This window comes from Etheostoma cragini, chromosome 5 (assembly GCF_013103735.1).
Source record: "Etheostoma cragini isolate CJK2018 chromosome 5, CSU_Ecrag_1.0, whole genome shotgun sequence".
Lineage (NCBI taxonomy): Eukaryota > Metazoa > Chordata > Actinopteri > Perciformes > Percidae > Etheostoma > Etheostoma cragini.
This window is the reverse complement of record NC_048411.1, coordinates 2,088,142-2,109,149: the sequence shown is the minus strand read 5'-3', so window position 1 is coordinate 2,109,149 and position 21,008 is coordinate 2,088,142. Positions and strand designations below refer to the sequence as shown.

Genomic DNA, 21,008 nt, shown 5'->3' with positions numbered 1-21,008 from the left:
CTGTCAAGTGTGTGATGAGAATTGTACTCAATAAAATTGCCAACACAAACAAAGCAGAATGTGTCGGACATCCTGACAAAGTGAGGGACATCTGGCAGAACCTCCAGTACTGTGTACTTCAGAATGGGCTAAATTAATTATGCACAAGAATAGTCCACTTAAATCAGTTTTTAAGGATCCGACACTCCTGCTTTTCTAACTCAAACATTATGTATAATTTCCTATAAATGAGGTTTATTGACCATAGATTCCAAAAAATAACTGTAAAACTAGAGTTAATATGTTAGTGTTACGTAGTGTTGGAAATGTCAAAAAAGTGACAAACACGAAAAAAAGCGTCAAAAGTGTTGAAAAAAGGGACAAAAACGTAGGAAAAAGTACCAAAAAAAATAAGCGTCAACAAAATTGTTAATTTTAAATTTTTGACTGGAAGACAACACAAGGCTTAATCTGTAGTTAGCTTGGATGCCGTTATACAGTTATGGATTCCAAAGGCCAGTGTATCTATTTTTTATGGTACTTTTAGTGGAGAAGGAATACATGATGATTGTGGGTAAGTGGCACAGTGAAATTCATTTGTGTGTCCTGGTGAAGAAAGCGTTGCTGAAAGCTTGGTGACGTAATGACTACTCTCTCGGTAGTTGACAGGCAGTAAGTCAACCCAGTTAATTCAAGAGAATGCATTTGTGCCACCCATTCCCGTCTGATGACTGATTGCAGATCAAATTGCAGTTTATCCTCCAGGAGAGCCGGGTTATACAAAGCTGCTAATGTGATAGCTTCCGCCCTGTTGAACTCTGTGGCTCTCCACCCCCCAACACTGCTTAGATGGTTTGGTGTAGCGTATGAACTCAAAGTGAAAAAAAGAAACCCTTGATGGTGAACTTGATGTAACTGGACTCCATGGCAATTGTGCAAATGTAAATGTAATTCAATTTTTGGAGCTGTTTCTAAAGATCTGTAGAAACCACGGACTTGGGGCTGAGAACCACATAGGGGAATCCCTTGTTTTGGTCCTTTCTTAGGATCTGTTGATTATAAGAGAAATATAGAATATCACCAGCCTTATCCTTTAAGTTAAAGCATATCAATGCTGTCAGGCAAAGGTGTTCAAAACGATTGCTTTAAAGGAAGACCAAAAGCATTCATTTATGGAAAAAAGGAATAATGAAATATTGAGATCTAAGGTTCTTTCCTTGGATATGTTTTTTATCCTCTCTCAGCTGGGTTGAATATAATTTGTCGGTGACAAGTTGTTCTGTCCGATTTTGCTGTGTGCCAGTGTGCTAGTAAAGAATTTTTCTGGTCATATTTATCCATGCAATGTTTCAGCGTTAAAGATTTTTCCTCAGATGCTGATTGGTTTCTCCTTTTCTTCCTCCAACAGGTGGATCAGGACTCCTACCAGAATGGGGAAAGGGATAGTGTGTGCAGTAGCAGCAGTGTTAACAGTGTTAATGTGGAGGACATGTCCCTGTGTCTGGCTGCCATTCACAAGTTGATGGAGTACATAAGGTTTAACTTCATGGAGGGTGACACAGCTCCGTCAGCCAGCCCTCCCTCCTGCAGAGAGGGGCTAGACGTTGAGGTCCATGCCGTTTCTCTCAGTAAGCACGAGGGGGATAGCGCCGAGTTTGGCCTTAGCTTCGGGAACATCCCTATTTTCGGGGACCCTGATGGAAGAAAGAAGGGAGGCCCGAGGAGAAGGAGGGACCAGGGCCCCATCATGGATGTGGGCTGCATCTGGGTGACAGAGGTGAGGAAGAAGAGCCCAGCAGCCCGCTGTGGGGGGATCAAACTGAGAGACGAGCTGCTGTCACTGAATGGACAGCTGATGGTGGGAGTAGATGTCAGTGGAGCCAGGTAAGACAATTTCTTTTTTTCTTATTTTTTTTAGTGTTTTTATTTGACTTTGCATTGCTACTCCAACTTTTAACAACCCAATGCAATGTAACCCTATGGGACAAATGTGAATCGTCAATTTGGTCCACCAAACGTTCTGTATTTGCCCCTGCCAGGTTCATATTATACTAGACTGTCCTGTGTACATGGAGAAAGATGACAGCACTCAAATCAACATAATGCCATTCGGTTTCTTAACATTTCCTGAAAGGGATTCATAGGTTTAAAATCTAATATCACTGTCACATTTCAGATCACTTTGGATAGAAGGATGCTACTTTAAAACATTGACCTAAGTAATTGTGACATATTAGCCTTTTCTGGCACTTCTGGTTTCATTCATATGGTTATTTTAAATTCATAAATTTTGAAATATTACACAGCTTGTACCATAATGCTCCACTTCGATGGCTATGCTCTCGCAGCTGAAGTCTCTTGTGAAGAAGGAATCATATGGGTCTAAAGCAGCTCCAATGAAGAAACAGATACAGATGAGGACATTTCTAGGACCAGACTGTTGAGCCAACAACTCATTAAGTTACATATTTCCGACTTTCATGTATCACCTAAGTCCACTTGGGTGATACAAAAACCACTTTAATAGAAATGATTTACAGAATGCATAAAGAGATGGTGGAAATGTAGGACTGTGGTTTTTCCTTATGATCTTTGAACCTGGATCCCGTCAATTCTTTTTTCCAGTTACCTGGCTGACCAGTGCTGGAATGGAGGCTTTATCTACCTGATCATGCTGCGGCGGGTAAAGCGAAAGGCTCCTCCCCCTCCCGGCTCCGTGAATGGCAGCGGCAGCACCCCTGTCAGCAGTGACAGCTGTGAAGACCAGCAGCAGGCCAGAGCTACTTCTGAGTCCTCTGACAGCTCTGCAAACTGCAAACGCACACGCAAGTTTGGTGTCACATCCCGATCGTCCTTTAACCGAGACAAAATGGACACTACTGACTCAGAACTCCAGAGCTGTTACAACGGCTACAATGGCTCTTCTGTCCCCACTGAGGCAGCAGTCAGTCCTCCGGGAGAGGACTCCGGCTGCATCCTGTCTACATCCACATCCACAGAGGAAAGCCCAGACCCCTGTCCTCAGGCCAGAACCCCTCCCCAGCGTCTTTACGGTGGAGGCACTGCCACCCTGCCTGCTCGGAGTCACAGTCAGCTGTTGGAATGCAAAATGAATTCTTTCAGCTGTGAAACTTCAAGCCAGGTAAGACACGCTGCTGACACGCAGAGCTCTGATTTAATGTTCACACACAGGGAACATTCACACCTCACTCACAGACAACAGACTTTATTCTGAATTTGGTATTTTAAACTAAGGAGTCAGGCCAAGAATATAAAAATGTGGAATCATATTGTCGTGAAGTTGATCAATAAAATGCATTTAGTTAGAAAAAGGTAATGTTTAACCCTTTACTGCCCAAAACTGTTTTGACCAATTAATTTCCCTCAATTTCCCCACTGTGGGACAAATAAAGGTTTTCTTATCTGATCTTATCTTAATACAATGGTCCCTATTTTTACCGATCCAACCACACGGCAGGCCCAGGTGCGTTTAGGGCGTGTCCAAATCCACTTTTGCTAGTTTGATGGCGGAAAAAAGGATCCTTGCGCCGGACATGTTTAAAACTTGCCCTGTGTAAGCCTATTGGGTGCTAACTTTAGCAGGAGGATAATTGGGTGTAGGCAGCACCGATTGGTTGATTCAATTTTCTCTCTACTGACAGACCTCCAGCTTTTCAAACAACTGAGCGACGTGTTGAAATCGACTGGAATTCGGCTTTACCGAAACAAAGTTAGTAACCTAGTCCCTCTTTTTTATCCGGCCATCCAACAACTTCCTCTTTCTTTAAATTGAGATTTTAACCTCCGGTGGATTTCTGAGGACTATGGTTACCTGGTCCTTCAGAAAAGTTGCACTGAGGAAGTCATGGTGGACAAAGATCCAGAATTTGACATCGGCGAGTAAAGTCACTGTCCAGCGTCTCGCATGCAGTTAAATTTAGGCTACTAAAACACTTGGTTAATGTTCAGGGGTAAAGATGGTGTTGTTTAATCTTGGGTTATCAAGCAGATCACTGAAAACATTAATTAGACTTTAGTTGTCAGGGCCAGATTTTCAACGGACATACTTTGGCAGTGAATGTTTTACAGATATGTTCAGTATCTATTCATCCAATTCATGACTGAAAAGAAGGATACTTGAAAATATATTTGGTGGTGTACGTTAGTTGTGTATGAATATCATTTTCAGTAGACAATAAGTTTAATGTTTTTCTGCCCCATAGTGGTCATAAATATTCAATGCAGTTCTTAACAAATTTGTATTGAAAAGAAATTAAACATTCTGTTCTTTTAACATCTTCTCATATTATACTAACTCTTCTACCTTCAAGGCAAATTGGTAATGAAGCAGATCTAGAGAGGATAAGACAAGGCATCAAGACTTTCTCAGTCTTGTTTGACACTTGGAATTGATTAGCATGAGAAAAGAGGGTTGCTCTTTGATTTCTTTTAAGGAAAAACAGTTGTATGCTGAGTGTCAGTAGCATTGTGGATGGAGGTGTTCAGTAGGAGGTGGAGTGGGATTATGAGCAGTGACACTCACAGGGACAGACACTAGTAGTTTACCACACTAAATGCAACTTGCTGTTGTGGTACCAAGATCCACGTAATCAATAACAATGGATTTATTTGAAGACATGTTTTATTTATATGTTTTTATTGAGTGTGGTCAGTCCTTTAGCAAACTGACTGTAGCGCAACACTTCCTATATTATATCTAATGCCAAGAAAAATAAAAAATAACATAAAAGGTATGCACAGCGCTGCACACAACAACCCTGCAACTAGCAATTACCATGCCGCTGCAAATGAGAACCAAACCACAAAACAAAGCTAATCAAATCCAAAAATATTTTGCATCAATGGGAATGTTGGAGTACACCCTGTACAACGTGGAAGACTAAAAGCGCGTTCGATTTGTACTCAGTAGTCAGATTTTCCGAGGTCAAAGTTAGAACCCCCCCCCCCCCCCCCCCCCCCCCCCCCCCCCCCCCCGAACCTCGGACTTCTGATCTCGTAACTCGGGAAACTACAATGTACCCTGAACTTAAATTCCGACATGGTTGCCCTGTGCATCAACAGTTGTGAGAGCTGAAGTAACATACAGTAACACAAGTACTTCTGTCATATTGGGTCTCACTAAATCAGTCGTACACACAGTCCTGTCCAACTTCTGTTTGTGGACATGGTTGTTACACTGTTTGTATGCACAGAAAACAGCATAATGTGTTGTTATGAACTGGCATTGCTAACAAGGCTAACCTGGCTATAATGAAAACATTGAAATCAGACTTGTGACTTCATTCCCAGCTTTGACTTATGAGTTCCGTTTTAAGAGAATAGCAGAGCCGGTATGTGTATGTGCTGGGGAGTGTGTGGTAGAGCGAGTGAGAGAGTGACGGTGATTAGCTTTGGAGCAAGTGGTGACTCTAGCACAGTGAAAGTGGTACGTTCGTTGATTGTCACGCGGCCCATTGGGAACCCCCCCGGTGTTCCAGGTGGCCAGTCCATCGTCCATAAAGCCAACACTTTAAGACTAAGGAACACACTTAAATATAGCTTCTAGGCCGTAGGAATGTTTTACATTGATCACATTTTCATGGTTGAAAATCATTGCAATAACATCTGTTTGAAGAAACCCTTTTTTATGTCCTTGTCTTTTATAAAGTCGATCCTTGGCCACAACGTTTCCAGCTCAGTTAATACTTGTATGGTACAGAAGAAGAAACTTTGAATGTTCAAAGTAATTCAGAATGTCAGACTGGAGTCTATGCCAAAAATGGCATCCACAGATTAACCTAAGCCAGCTGTGGGGTCAAAGGGGCCAAGCTTTCATGACTTGCAAAATAGCAATCCAATCAGTGTTGTGAATGATGAATATTGTGTTGATTAACCCAGAACAACCCATTTTAGCACTGAGACCGGATCGTTGTAGAGCTCTGGAAACCAAATGACTTCTGGTTTTGAAAAAAAAACAGTCCTTTTCCAAAATAATGAGTTTTTATGCTAGTAGTCTGTGGTGCAGGTCCAGCAGCCAGATGTTCAATGGTCCACAGATCTGTGTACAGATGTCTGAGAGGATAAACAGGATCACCACCCTGCACCAACTGGTCAGAGGAAACCAGAGTGATGGGAGAGTTGTTTACCATGCGTCAGAGGATTGAGATGGACAGCTGGCGTATCATCCCCCCACATCAGGGGGAATGTAAATAAAGCAAAATGTACATGTGTGTGCCCTAGATAAGTGTGACCTCTTTTAAATAAATCCTTTAAGGTCTACACATCGTCTAAATGTCTGAATAAGCTGGGAACACAAGCAGTGCAGAGGTTAAAGCGCCCATATGCTGCTCATTTTCAGGTTCCTAATTGTATTTTGAGGTCACTCACTTGTTCACTTTACTTGTTTTAGATACAGAGTGAGACGTCTCTCTTGTTTTAGCTACAGAGTGAGACACCTCACTTCTTTTAGCCACAGAGTGAGCAATCTCAATAGTTTTATCTAGAGAGTGAGACATCTCACTTCTACACTATCTTTGTTGGGAGCTGCACATGCTCAGTAGCTCGGTAAGATCCCATCAGCTAGATAACTCTTTCTCCAGCTTTGGTCAGTCCAAGGCAGGATTAGCTGGGAGACTTCTTCTAGACCAGGGACACTTGTGGAATACCTGCAGAACAGGGACAGGAAGTAGTTCCTTTGGAGATTATGGTCAACTAGTGTGTGTTGTAGCAGTGTGTTGGCATTGAGAACGAGCTAGCATCCTACACCTAGCATGTGCTACGGTAAGCCACCTGGTTTCTAGTGACGTGAAAGCCGTGCAGATGTTGAACAGCCCACCTGGAGACTGAAGACAGAGAACATTCAGAAACCGGATCTCACTCAAAACAGCATGGGTAGGTTTGTTTCCAAGTTTTTTATGCGTTTGGGAGCACCAGAGACACTAAATTAAGTCTTTAAGCAAGGCTATGGGCCATATATCAATCGTTCAAGCGCAATGACTATAGCAACGTGGTGGGTCGAGGGTGCAAAGACTGTTGGGGCGTTACCAAGCACAGCTACTATACTGTAGAAATGGTTCCATACCATTTTTCCCAGATTTTTCTAGATTCCGATACCTGAACTTGTGTGTCAGCCAATATCGAGTACTGATCTGATACCAGTTCAGTTCTAATTTACTGATAGTATGAAATCATCACAAGAGTTATCTCAAGACACTTTAAAGATAGAGTAGGTCTAGACCACACTCTATAATTCGCAAAGCTTACAAAGTTAATTGAGCAAGCTTTTAGTGTGACAGTGGCGAGGAAAAACTTCCTTTTAGGTGGAAACCTGGGACAGACCCAGGCTCTTGGTGGGTGCTGTCTGCTGCTGCTGGGTGGGACACAGAGACACATACTTACAGAAGTATAATTTAGAATAATTCTAGCAGTTGATATGATGAACAGTGGCAATTATAGTAATAGTAAAGATAATGGAACTATTACTATAAATAGAAGTTGTAGTAGTTCATGGCATCAAGCAGGACCACGGCAGCAGCTGCAAGCATGATTTAGGCGCCACCCCTTTCGAAGTGTGTCACATATACATTATGTATATATATGAAATTTAACAGCTGTATACTACTATTCCTGTTTGGATGTGATATGATTGCTATCGGGTTAAACTCTTTGTGAAACATGAAAAAACAGAAACAATGAACACCACAGAACTTTCTTTTTTTACCAAGTTCGACAGTCAGTCATAACAGAAAATAACATAAATTAACTTATTTTGAAGAAGATTTTCTTTGGGGTTAAATTACGTGGTATCGGATCAGAGCAGAAACTCCCGTACCCACTGATACAGTACCAGGATTTTAAGCCGTATTGGAGGCTTTTTGCATACATTGTGGTGATTAATAAATGCACATGATAACGTGTGTATTAAATTCATGACAATCCATCCATAAACCAAACGTGTCAGCCTTGTGGTGGAGGTGAAAGGAAAGTCGGGGGATTACCAGAGTCAGTAGGATTCATCCTTTAAATAACAAAATGTTGAAAATGTAGTTATTGAGATGAGGGTGGACCGACCATCATCTGCAGATAAAATACAGAGTAAACCAAGGTTCAGTAGTTATGAAGTGATACTGGTGTCTTCCTGTTTTGTTAGTATTTCATAATAGCACATAAGAAAATTTAAGCACATTTATAAACAATAATATGATAATAGTAATCTTCAATTTTAAAACCCGCGATACAAAGTGTTTCCCAAAGCAACAAAAATATAACTGGCAAGTCATAAAATCATCAGGTTTAAAAAGACAACTTATAAAAAAACTACTTGGTGTATGGAAAAGGTAAGTGAAGGAAAAACAAGAAAATACAAGAGGATGTTAAAACTCAAATAATCAGGGAAGGGTGTCCGAGGGAAGTGTGTTTAAAGAAGGGACTTAAAGGAGAAGATGACTCAGCTGACCTGGTTTTCGCCGGGCGGACTGTCCCAGATCCTAGAGGCTCCGACTGCAAACGCTGTCAACTTCAGTGTTCTGCATGAGGATCTCAACGTACGTACCGGCGTCAGAAAGGAGGTCAGAGTCCTATCAGGGTCCATGAAGTTATTAAAGTCATCACTCAGATCTTAAAAGTCCATTCTAAAACAAACAGGGAGCCAGTGTAAATCTGAATCAGAATCTGAAGAAAAAAGAAAAGAAAAGGATTTTTAAGTAAGTAACACAGGGAATTTGCCTAGTCTGTTTGTGCATACTTATAATTAAACATTAATATGGAATAGACAAACAATAAATACAGAAAAGAAATACATACATTGGCTTGCAAAAGTTGATTAAAAAGAGCCATTAGTATACACCCCCCTATGTTAAAATACAGGGGCATGAGTATACACCCCCCTATGTTAAAATACAGGGGGCATAAGTATACACCCCCCTATGTTAAAATACAGGGGGCATAAGTATACACCCCCCTATGTTAATCCCCATAGAAGCAGAAAGAGTTTTATTATTAAAGGCCAGTTATTTCATGGATCAGGATACTATGCATCCGGAGAAATTAACCCCGCCTCCCTTACATCATCACATACTCTTCACCATACCTAGAGGTAGGCATGGGGATCTTTCCATGAGATCATCTCTCAATGCAAATCAAACCATCAAGCTAACTGAAATAACAAGATGTTTTTTTTATTGCTCTTTTTATTGAACTTTAGCATGGGTGTGTAAACTTATGCAAGCTACGGTATGTATTAATACATGTAACTGTTTAACATAAGAGAAAAGAGGCTGTATGGATTAGTGCAGGATGTGCAAAAAGGTTGAGGGACGTGCAACAGTTCAGGATATGTAGAATGTGCAGAGGACAGGTACATAGTCCAGGATGTAGGATTTAGAGTCTGTCGGTGGGGGTCCAGGGCCTTGTTACAGTAGTGAGGATGACTGCAGAGGGGAGGGGGGTGAGAGGGCTTGGCTACTATATTTCCACCCCCCCTCCACGCCCTGGAGGCGTACAGGTCCTGGAGAGACGGCAGATTGCTGAGTTCTGTACACCCTGGAGTCTATCAAGAGGAGCCGTAATGACAACCCTCTGAATCAAACATCACTACCTGATCATATTCACATATTAACATATTCACAGAAAGAGTCCATGCACTGCTTTAAGCCTCTTGCCTGCTCTCAAATGCAATAATCACGTAAAAATCAAATCAAATCAGCTTCATGATCCATGTATATTATTTGTGTCCCTACTAAGTGATACATCGTTCGTTGTGTGTTTGTTCTGTGCTCCTTTGCAGCCCAGAGAGGGCAGCCACATCTGGAAGATGCACATGGTGAAGGGCGAGGAGGGCCTGGGAATACAGATAACGGGGGGGCGTGGCTCCAGGCGCTCTCCGCATGGCATCATCATAACTCATGTAGAGAAGGAGGGCGCCATTCACAGGTACAGCTACTACTAACAAAGGCTGGGGAAATGTTCTTGCTCTGGCTTCTGGTTCTTGCTCCAACTCCCCAAATAATCTTTAGTACTGTTATTATACCATATTATATTATCGAGGTTTACATTTTATGAGGACCTCCCTACAGCACAATAATGATAATCTGTGCCATTGGTTTAGTTATAAAGTGTTATTTTGTCTTTTTTTGTCAAACTTTTATCCCAATCCCTCACCAAGAAGCTTATGTGTTCAGTCTGGTTTGTAAATTTGTTTTTTGGATAGCTGAATTTCTGGTAACAGATATTAGTTGTCATTTTGTGTCAGTTTTGAATTTGTTTTGTTGCAATATTTGTAGTAGGCCTGCACGATTTTATCTTTATTAAATCGCAATCTTAATTCACCCTGTTCACAATTTCGTTTTTAATTAACTCTTTTTTTTATGACTTCCATCATATCACTTCTCATTTAATTTTACAAGCCGACTGCATCCCAAACTGCTACTGTCTTCTGTGAGTTTTAAACATAGACTGTATAAAAGTGTTTCAGGCTTGTGGTAATGAGTAATGTGCTATAGGTGCCAACAAAAATCTATACTTGGTACTGCCGATTTGTTTTGTTTTGTCATGGTTCATGTGTGCAATAAGCAATACACTTGGTGAGGAAAGAAAAGGTGGCAGAGAATTGAAACATCAATTCTAAGCTAAAGAACTGTAATTCATATTTCCCCCCAAATCTTGCAGGCCTAATTTGTAGTACTACCCAACACATTTAGAATATGTATCCCATGATTGTCTCTCACTATATAGTACTAGTCCAGATCCAGATGCAGGTTTCATTTTTTTTATTTTTTTATTTGGGAATTCTAAAGATTGAAAGTGGCTGCTACAATATGTGACATCTGACGTGACTAGAGTGGTGAAGAATAGTGGTCTGTGTGTAGTTGTTTGTGTGTATGAGTGAATTTTAATGTGGATGAGTGTGTTGCAGGGACGGTCGTCTTCAGGCTGGGGATGAGTTGCTGATGATTAACGGTCAGTCTCTGGTGGGTCTCACTCACCAGGAGGCTGTTAACATCCTCCGCTCCACTTCTGGTCTGGTCCAGCTGGTGGTGGCCAGCAGGGTCAGTACATACACACACACACACACACACATACATACACACACACACACACACACATACACACACATACACACACAGGGGGGGAGGGATCAGTGGAACACTCCAGACAGCTCCAGAATCAGCACCCTGGAGTGGACAGCAGTCAGGACAGTACAGGACTCACTGGACCGAAGACAGACACAAAAACACAACCTTATCTCTTAAAGGTGCAGTAAGGGATTTCGGGCAAAGATTGTTGATATTTGAACTCATCTACCTCCGCCTTCAGAAGCTCCACCATCCAGTTAACATCTGGCTGACACATTCAGATGCTGACTCCCCCCCCTCTCTGGAAACGAGCAACACAAACCTAATCGTGTGTTTTTTTTACAGAACATCGTGTTCCAAATACACATAACTGAAAATAACACCCACACACTAATTTACAGTAACTCTCTGTTTGTGCCCTGCAGGAGGAGTCAGATGTGGGTTTTGAGCGATTCCCATCCACGAGTCTGCCGGACCTGGTCAGCACCTGCAACTCCTTGTCCTCCCTGTCTCAGACGGCCCCCTCTCACTCTGCCCAGACCTCCAACTCCAGCAACCTCTACCTGGTACACACAGATAAGATGGTAACACTGTAAAATAATTGTTCATGAGTTATCGTGAATTCATGCATGAAAAAGCATGAATTAATTCATGTACTATTTCATGAACTATCAGTAATGTAGTCATCATTAGTAAATCAGAAATCATGAATATTCAAATACCATAATTGATGCATTAATTAACATATTGTTCCTACATGCTACATAACTCCAGTCTACACAGCAGCAGGTCATGTAGACCAGACTCTAACTCCAGTCTACACAGCAGCAGGTCATGTAGACCATGTAGACCAGAATCTAACTCCAGTCTACACAGCAGCTGTTCATGTAGACCAGACTCTAACTCCAGTCTACACAGCAGCAGGTCATGTAGACCATGTAGACCAGACTCTAACTCCAGTCTACACAGCAGCAGGTCATGTAGACCAGACTCTAACTCCAGTCTACACAGCAGCAGTTCATGTAGACCAGACTCTAACTCCAGTCTACACAGCAGCAGTTCATGTAGACCAGACTCTAACTCCAGTCTACACAGCAGCAGGTCATGTAGACCAAACTCTAACTCCAGTCTACACAGCAACAGGTCATGTAGACCAGACTCTAACTCCAGTCTACACAGCAGCAGTTCATGTAGACCAGACTCTAACTCCAGTCTACACAGCAGCAGTTCATGTAGACCAGACTCTGGTTCCTTTTTTCATCGCTTGAACACAGTTTTCAAAACTCTACACACTCATCACATGACTCTAACCACAACGTGCACAACACTGTGGATCTACAGCACTGCGTTCCGATGCTAACACACTGCTGGCACAACTGTTAACCTCACGCTCAGACAGAATAGATTTCAATCTGGTAACTATCAAACTCTGCTGATTGTAATTTTAGCTGAAAGCCTAAGCAGGTGTCTTGTTTTAGACTAGTTAGTGAACATATACAGAATGTATAGAGAATATTCCTCTTTTTAATCACCTTTAGCATGGTTGTTTAAACTTATTCAAGCCACTGTATACAATATACATACAGTATATTCAGTGTGTACACAACAGAAGTTTTATGGCATTAAACAGAGGTAATGTATTCATGAAAATGTTTTACAAACTGACAAATAAAATAAATATTGTTGTGTGGTTTAAATGTGGAAGTACAGATGTCAGGTAGTCCAGCTGATCATCCCTCTGTGTTTTTGTCCTTATAGTTGACCAACTTGGAGAAACTAGAAGAACAAAGTCCGGGAGAGGCCCCCATAGGATCCTGCGCCAGCCCCACACCTATGAAGAACTGCAGTCGATCCCAGGGTTGGTCTTACATTAACTGAAGATTTTTTTTGAACAAGCTTGGGCTGAAAAGAAAGACGGCTTTGGGTAGATGATTCTCTGTGTGGAACAGACATTTGCTGCTTATTTATTTATTAATTTATTTTTCTGTGGCAGTAGTTTGGTTTTATGTATGAAATGTGTAGTTCAAGTTGGACAATCGTGTTGTGGCTGCTGTTAGTTGTTTTCTTTTGTATTTTCCTGTCATTGATATTTGCTTTGCCAGTAAGTGTGTTCTTGTAAATGTAAATGGACTTAAATAACATAGCGCTTTTCTAGTCTTAAGGTCTCCCCAAAGCGCTTTATAGCAACACTAAAGCCCTTTTCCTGCTTTGGTCCCCCAACAAGTTGAAAGCGGAATTGTCCATTACCGCTGTCCTAATGTGTCATTCAAACTACAGAACCGCTACGCAATCTGGCAAAGTCGCACGATGTAATGTTAGTGTCCGGGTGATATCTGGGTATCATGACTAGAAATGATGGAGGAGACTGCACACATGACGAGTCCAATAAATTTAGATTAAATTGAACAAGGAAGATAACCGTGGGTACACACACACAGGTGTGTACCCAAAGTGTCTCTCTGAACATCAGACTAACTGCATTTCTTATAGTCTTCTTGTCCTGCACCGGTCAGTTGATCTATTTCAGTTGATCTATTTCTAGGAAACTTGGTTACCTTCTACTAGTTTTACACATTCCAATCTATTCTCAGCTGTGGGATCGAGTTGCCTCCAACTAAGCCTTCTGTGGAAGATCTTTAGAATAGATGAAATACACTTGAAAACGTAAAGTACATGCTTAAATATTCCATGTATCAAATGTAGTGGACAATTACCCTTCCAGCCTGTAAGGGGACCGAAACGGGACTTTAACATAGTCCAGGATTCATTCACCATTCACACACATTCCCACACTGTGGCCGAGGCTGCCATACAAGGTGCCACCAGCTCATCAGGTAAACTAGAGACACAGAGCTGCACTTTGTAATTCATTAACTTTATTGGTTATCTGTAAAAAATAAACACTGATGCAGATAATCTGCATGTTTCCAAATATCAGCTCTGATAATCGTCCAGGGACGATATTTGGTCGATCCCTATTAGACAGTGTGCGAGAGTTTCTTTGCAATTTTTGACCTGCACGTCCCCCTTCAACCCACCTTTCTCATCTTTTTAGCTGTGCCTAGTATTTTTCTGTACTACTGCTACATTTACATTGCTACGTTTTGGTTTTTAAGCAGAGTTTAAAGCTAAAAACGATTGCCGTGCACACAGTCTCTGAACTTATCTCTGTTTAAACTAACATGCCCAAACCTCATATCTCATTAACATCCTGGTTAATGAGATATAAGCTGCTTCTCTGCAGAGGAATGAAAGGATTTCTTTCCTTGCTCAGGGGGAAACAGTCGCTTGGAGTCAGTGGGCGAGGACGATGAGCTGTTTGTGGAGAATGGTGTGAGCAGCGGTGACGTGGTGGAGAAGCCACCGCCCGGCCGACGTAAACACTCCTTACCTCATCAACTAGATACTGCTGGACTGAGACAGGTCAGTGAATGCCTCACCCCATTCTTCCTCTGTTAAAATGTACATAAAGAGCAGATACTACTTACCCTGAATTATATATTTTTATCATGACATAATATAGAAGGATGATGAGTTGGGCTTTAAAGGGCGATGTTATTACAAATTATGACACATCCAGTTCTTGTATTAAGAGTGGCACAATGAAAGGATTAAAAGAAGAGATGGAAAAGGAAACTGAAAACTCCAGTCTCTACAGATGACCTGCTTGGTACTTGAAGCCTCTATAGAAAATAAGCAGCATAAAAAGATAGAGGCAGATGGATATACACGCAAGCAGTGTGGTAGGTACTCTATTTCAATGACCCCCCACCCCAGACACACACTTACACAGATTCAGATCAAAGCCTGGTTGCTTACTATGTCCTGACTGCCATGACAACAATGAAAAGGAGAGCTGCACTCACTGCTGTGTTAATGAGAGCTTCATTGAGAAAATCTGAATCAGAAAACATGCATTGCCAGGTAAGTAGCACTTACTAGGAATTGGCTATGGACAAGCAAATGAAATCAAAGAAGACAACATAAAGCCTCTCACTGGCTGTGGTTATTCAATTCAATTTTATTTATTGTGTCAAATCATAACAAGAGTTATCTCGAGACACTTTACAGATAGAGTAGGTCTAGACCACACTATAATTTACAAAGAGCAAACAATTGTAGGAATTCCCCCAAGAGGAAGCATAAGTGCAGCAGTGGTGAGGAAAAACTCCCTTTTAGGAAGAAACCTCGAACAGACCCAGGCTATTGGTGGGCGGGGTCTGAGGGTGCCTTTTGGGGGGGGGGGGGGGGGGGGGGAGAAAAGCAATCAAAGAAATAGTAATAATAATGGAACTATGACTAGAAATAGTAGTTGTAGTAGTTTATGGCATAGCAGGGCACTGCAGGGCATAGCAGGGCATTGCAAGGCGTAGTAGGGCATAGCAGGGCGTCATAGGGCATAGCAGGACTTAGTAGGGCATAGCAGGGCGTAGCAGGGGGGACCACAACAACAGTTGCAACCATGATTTAGGTGCCTAATCCAAGGAAACCTGCAAGGCGGGAAAACATAAAGACTCCCAGGAATAAGCTCCCTGCAGATAAACTATAACAAGAATTTCTGGGATATGAATGCACAGATTATCGAAAGAAAGAGGCGAGAGGAGCTGTCATAGGAAGTCCCCTGGCAATCTAAAACCTTATCCCTACAGACTCTGGTACCAGAGGCTACAGCATTAGCACTATAGGGGAAAAGACAGGAACACACAGCTGTCCTGGAGTATGAGGGGAATAATCCAAAAACACAGCGAAGAGTGAGGAACAATCTCATCCCTGTATAGCATACATACTATGTTGTTTCTACCAGATTTGTATAACTGTATTTTTGCATTTGTATTAATATCCCTTTTTAGGAATATCAGATCATTAAGAAATCAGCCCGCTCCCTGAGCACCATTCAAGTGGAGTCTCCATGGCGACTGGCACAGCCGTCCATTATCTCCAGTATAGTGCTGATGAAAGGCCAGGGCAAGGTGAGTGCACTCCTCTGACATGTACAGTACAGAATGCATGAATAAAGCTCAGAGAATGTACTCCTAGTACTACATGTATTTTATCTGTGCAACAAAGGTTAGTGCACCTTGTGTGTGCTTTTGCTTTTAAATTTTTTGCCAAATTGTTATTTGAATATACCTTTTTTATATTGGAATTTACATTGTTGCATAAGGGCTCATTCAGCATTTTAATCTCATAGAAATTTAATTTTAGCAATGTATTTTTATTTTATTTTTCATATTTCATTTCTACGTACAGACTGCACTGTATATCTCAAACTGTGTGTTGGGGCAGAGGAAGAAACAGGAGTGTGTGTATGTGTGTTTATGTGGGGGTGTGGGGGTGCGTGCGTACAACCACAGTGTGGTTCTAATGCAAACTGGCGTGATCTAATAACTTCTACTATAATTATGTGTTTGCTTTGTAATTACATTTTGGTGAAATGCTTTACTTACCAAATATAATCTGCAGCATCATATTATTGCCAAAATAAGATTCATATTGTCATGCCTTTAATTTTGCACACATATGAACATAACAGTTGAACATACTTTTGTGGCATTTTGGCCTTTTGATTATGTCGTAAATGGCCAACCATTCAGCTTTCTGCATCTGGTCTTTGTTAGCCCCTTCTATCTCGCGTCGCCACTATAAATCAAGATGCCGGAAATAATTTCCTTTAAAAACCACTGAACATTGACGAGTGTCTTTGTAAGTAACATTCATGGGGATCTGAATTTCACAGGGCCTAGGATTCAGTATTGTCGGGGGGCAGGACTCTGCACGTGGTCAGATGGGGATTTTTGTCAAAACCATTTTCCCTCATGGAGCTGCAGCAGCTGATGGACGGCTGAAAGAGGGTAACCATTCCTTTTCATTCTGTGGTACTGAAGTGAGAATTTAGAGGACAGTAAAGTGTATGGTATGAGCAAAACAGTGATCCACTCTTACACCCATCTCAGTCTAATTCTATGCTTCTCTGTGTAGGAGATGAGATTCTGGAAGTGAATGGAGAGTCTCTCCAAGGACTCACACACCAACAGGCCATCCAGACCTTCAAGGTACCCTGCATTATTACAGCAAAATGATCACAATCTAACAGTGTTAAATCCGTCATGAAAAGCCAAAGACATTCACATTTGTACATTTTCTAAAATGTTTGTGAAGAAAGGTTTCCCTTCAGACAAAAGAATGGCTTTAAATCATTTATTTTACTGTCTGTTTATGCTCCCAAGGCTAGCAAGTAAACTGACTTGATGAAAGACCAATGACTTGTTAAAGGGGAATTTCAATATTTTTTAACAGGGACCCTATTTTCCCATCCATTGGTGTCTTATAAAAACAAGTGAAATCTTTGAAATTGGTCCAGTATTAAGTGGCAGCTATAAACCGGGCTGCCCTGTAACTGTCAATTTTGTCCACTAATTTTTTTGCCACTGACAGACTCAGATTATTAATCTGATATTATTAAAGGTCTGACAACATTATGGCAAGGATCCCTACATAGGTGAAACTTATTTTTAAAGAGTAAGATCCTTTTTGATTAACCAGAAACAGCCCCAAAATCCACATCGCCAAACCCACCAGACTCCCTGTAAATAATCAGTACATTTAACGTCTATAGAGCAGCATATTTCCAAATGTAAATGGGTGAATGAAGAATTTATTTCAACCACACCACAGTGGTGACTGTTGGAACAGTGGAAGGACAAACCAAGGCGGCTTTTAGTAGTTATATTTTGATTCTGTTGACTTTGAATGCAGCGCGTTTTACAATAATAGAATTACTGTTTATTTACATGGAGTCTGGTTGAATTGGGTATGTTAAATAATAAGGATTGTCTCTGTATGGATCCTTTCCATAATGTTGTCAAAAACGTATAATCTGAGCCTGTCAGCGATAAAAATAGAACTTTTGGTGGACGCCAACTGCATGCCCGTATTTGCCCATTAATGTTTCATTGAGGCTTGTTTTGCTGCAGCCTAATAGTGGACCAATTTGAAACATTGTTCAGTCACATCAGTCAAAGCATAACTCTCACCAAAATGCCATTTAGGGACTTTTTGTTAATGTACTTGACTCAAACTTTCATTTAAAAGCATAAGGACGGGGCATAGGACGGAAGAGACACTTTTAAGATTTACTGTATTCTTGTTTTCAGCGAGTGGAAAAAACAGTATTTTTTGTAATTGTTTGAAGCTCAGTCAGCAAGTAAAAGCTAAAACAAGTTTCATCTCTACTTCCATAATGCTGAACCTCATATATTCTTCCGACAGCAACTGAAAAAAGGTGTAGTGACACTGACAATCCGGACCCGTCTGCGCAGTCCCAGCCTGACGCCCTGCCCAACCCCCACCCTGCTCAGCCGCTCCAGCTCACCCAACTCCAACACCAGCGGGGGAACACCCGTCCCCTCAGGGTTTGAAGAGGCTGACAGCCACAAGGGCCCCGGGCCGGGTCCAAAAGACTGCATTATCATGGAGGTCACACTTAACAAAGGTTGATGGAGAACCACCCCCCCCCCCAGACACATTTAGACACCACCCCTTGGTTTTCATTTCCTGATAGGAGTCCTGATGGGGTCTTGTTCAGACACTTAGAAGCAGAGTACATTTGCGTCATATTGTTTTCGATATATACTTTGTTCATAGGTCAAAGTAGCAAACTTAATCACCAACGACACACAGAATCTGATGCCAAATTACACAGTTTTTTTACAGATTTTTCACAAATTTTAAATGAATTTAAAAATAATTTAAAAAAAATTGAAATGTTAGCACATCGCCAACCAAGAGCAGAAAAACAATCCGCTAAATTCTGCAGATTAAGGCAACCTCTAGCTCCCCCAGTAATAGCGTGTGCCCCATGTAGACATGAGTACTTTGCAGCGGCCCAGGGTTCAAATCCGACCCGCGGCCGAGGCTCTTTGCTGCGTGTCACCCCCGATCTCTCTCCCACCTTTCCTGTCTATCCACTGTCACTATCAAATAAAGGGAAAAGCCCCAAAATAATCTTTCAAAAAAAGGAAATTCTGCAAATGTATCATTCTGGATTACTGCTGAAACCTGTAAAACAAATACAAATCTGCCGATTCCGAGAGCTCAAATTGATCAGAGACGTAAAGACAGGGGACCTGTGAAAAACTGGGCTGGGTGATCAGGTCTGGCTCAAAGTAAGCAATCCAGTTCATCCTAAAGGTGTCGGACGGCATGCAGTCAAGTTCTTCCGCACCAAACTAAGAAATCATTTCTGTATGGAGCTGTGTTTTTGTTCAGGAGCATCAGCATGTAATAAGAGAATCAACACAGTTGGATGAACACTATTGTCTAAAATATCATTGTAAGATGTAGAATGGAGATTTCTTTTCTTTGCAACTAAAGGGGTCAGACCAGGAAACATGGACCCAGACCAAAACTAAAGTAACGGGACAGCATGTCCTCCTACTTTTGTGTAATGTATCCTTGAAGGTATTCTGCGACTGCTATAATATCTCCTTGTGAATTGGCCTACATATTTGGGCTAGCTGTGATAATTGTGCTATTTGTGCAGTGATGGCTAACTTGTTTTGATTTTCTTCAGAGCCCGGTGTTGGTCTTGGGATTGGAGTTTGCTGTCTGACCCTGGAGAACTCTGCTCCTGGTATCTACATCCACAGCCTGGCGCTGGGATCTGTGGCCAAGATGGACGGAAGGCTCAGGTAAAAACCTTAGGGTCATCTGTGAGTTGGACTGATGGACGCAGGTGAAGCTAATCTGTAGTAGAACTGATGCAAATACACCAAATTAGCACTTTAACATGAGCTCATTGATTGAAAACTGTGTTCATTAGTCATTTATTGTTCATATAATGTTAACATTACTGCTCTTATCCATACAGCCTCTTTCTTTCTTTGTTAATGTTATATATTAATGTGTTATATGTTATATGTTTCTGTATCTATTATTTGTTTATTTTATATTCATTTTTAAATGTGTTTAATGCATGCACCAAACCTAAGCAAATTTATAGTGTCTTACTATAACAAGTAAATCTTGTTTCTGATTACTAATTCATTGTGTACGCATGTAACTGTGTGTGTTTAAGTGTGCACAAAGAGAGGTACTTGAATGTGTGTTGTGCTCCTCCGTGCAGCCGTGGAGATCAGATCCTGGAGGTGGACTCGGTCAGTCTGCGTCACGCTGCTCTCAGCGAGGCCTACGCCATCCTCAGTGAATGTGGTCCTGGACCGGTCAGTCTCATCATCAGCAGGCATCCAAACCCCAAGGTCAGATCAAGTCTGTCTCCGGTTATATAGATTGATCTAGGGCTGGGCAATATATCCATCCTATGTGGATATCGATATATGAGGCTAGATATTGTCTTAAAGCAACAACAAATATTGTTTTGTAGCTTAAAATAAGGTTTCCAAAATGGTTTCAGCGGTTCATCAACTCATAACAGAGTGAACGGCACTCCTGCGTTCCCTTTGTGGGCTATAAGCGCACTACACAAGTTTACCAGACCGGGTAGTGGATCTGTAGTTCCAGAGAGATAATGAGACAAAATGGGACAATTCTGCTTCCAGCCTGTAGGGGGACCAAAGAGGGAAAGTGTTGCTTTAAAATTTGGATATTGTAATATCATGATACAACACAAGTCCTTTCCTGGTTATAAAGCCTGCATTAGAGTAAAGTGATGTAATTTTTTCAACTAACCAGACTAACTAGATGTATATACTAGTGCTTTTTCCCAACACATGCACACATGCACACATGCACATACACACACACACACCAACACATCTACTAACCCGATAATTCAGCCGTAAAGTACGCTGTCTTTCACTCCAGAACAGCACCACTTCTCACGAATACAGATAGGACTGGATGAGAAGTTGAACTGAACTGTATACTGTATATACAGTGGGTACGGAAAGTATTCAGACCCCTTTAAATTTTTCACTCTTTGTTTCATTGCAGCCTTTT

General features: G+C 41.4%; 1 protein-coding gene across 4 annotated transcripts in view; it reads left to right on the top strand.

Annotated features, from left to right (window-relative positions):
- pdzd2 (PDZ domain containing 2) overlaps positions 1 to 21,008 on the top strand; it is a 58,276-nt gene that overhangs the window by 15,633 nt on the left and 21,635 nt on the right. For 3 of the 4 annotated variants that reach the window (XR_004656733.1, XM_034872409.1, XM_034872407.1), the window contains exons 3-15: positions 1,385 to 1,863; positions 2,605 to 3,121; positions 9,764 to 9,909; positions 10,892 to 11,024; positions 11,477 to 11,617; positions 12,810 to 12,909; positions 14,326 to 14,474; positions 15,902 to 16,021; positions 16,789 to 16,903; positions 17,031 to 17,104; positions 18,321 to 18,543; positions 19,624 to 19,741; positions 20,176 to 20,308. Coding sequence is in view for 3 of the 4 variants with exons in the window: in XM_034872409.1 (XP_034728300.1) it covers positions 1,385 to 1,863; positions 2,605 to 3,121; positions 9,764 to 9,909; positions 10,892 to 11,024; positions 11,477 to 11,617; positions 12,810 to 12,909; positions 14,326 to 14,474; positions 15,902 to 16,021; positions 16,789 to 16,903; positions 17,031 to 17,104; positions 18,321 to 18,543; positions 19,624 to 19,741; positions 20,176 to 20,308 (2,448 nt within the window). In the remaining variant the exon portion in view is untranslated. The remainder of the gene's footprint in view (positions 1 to 1,384; positions 1,864 to 2,604; positions 3,122 to 9,763; positions 9,910 to 10,891; positions 11,025 to 11,476; positions 11,618 to 12,809; positions 12,910 to 14,325; positions 14,475 to 15,901; positions 16,022 to 16,788; positions 16,904 to 17,030; positions 17,105 to 18,320; positions 18,544 to 19,623; positions 19,742 to 20,175; positions 20,309 to 21,008) is intronic. The other variant, XM_034872408.1, reaches the window with a different exon arrangement.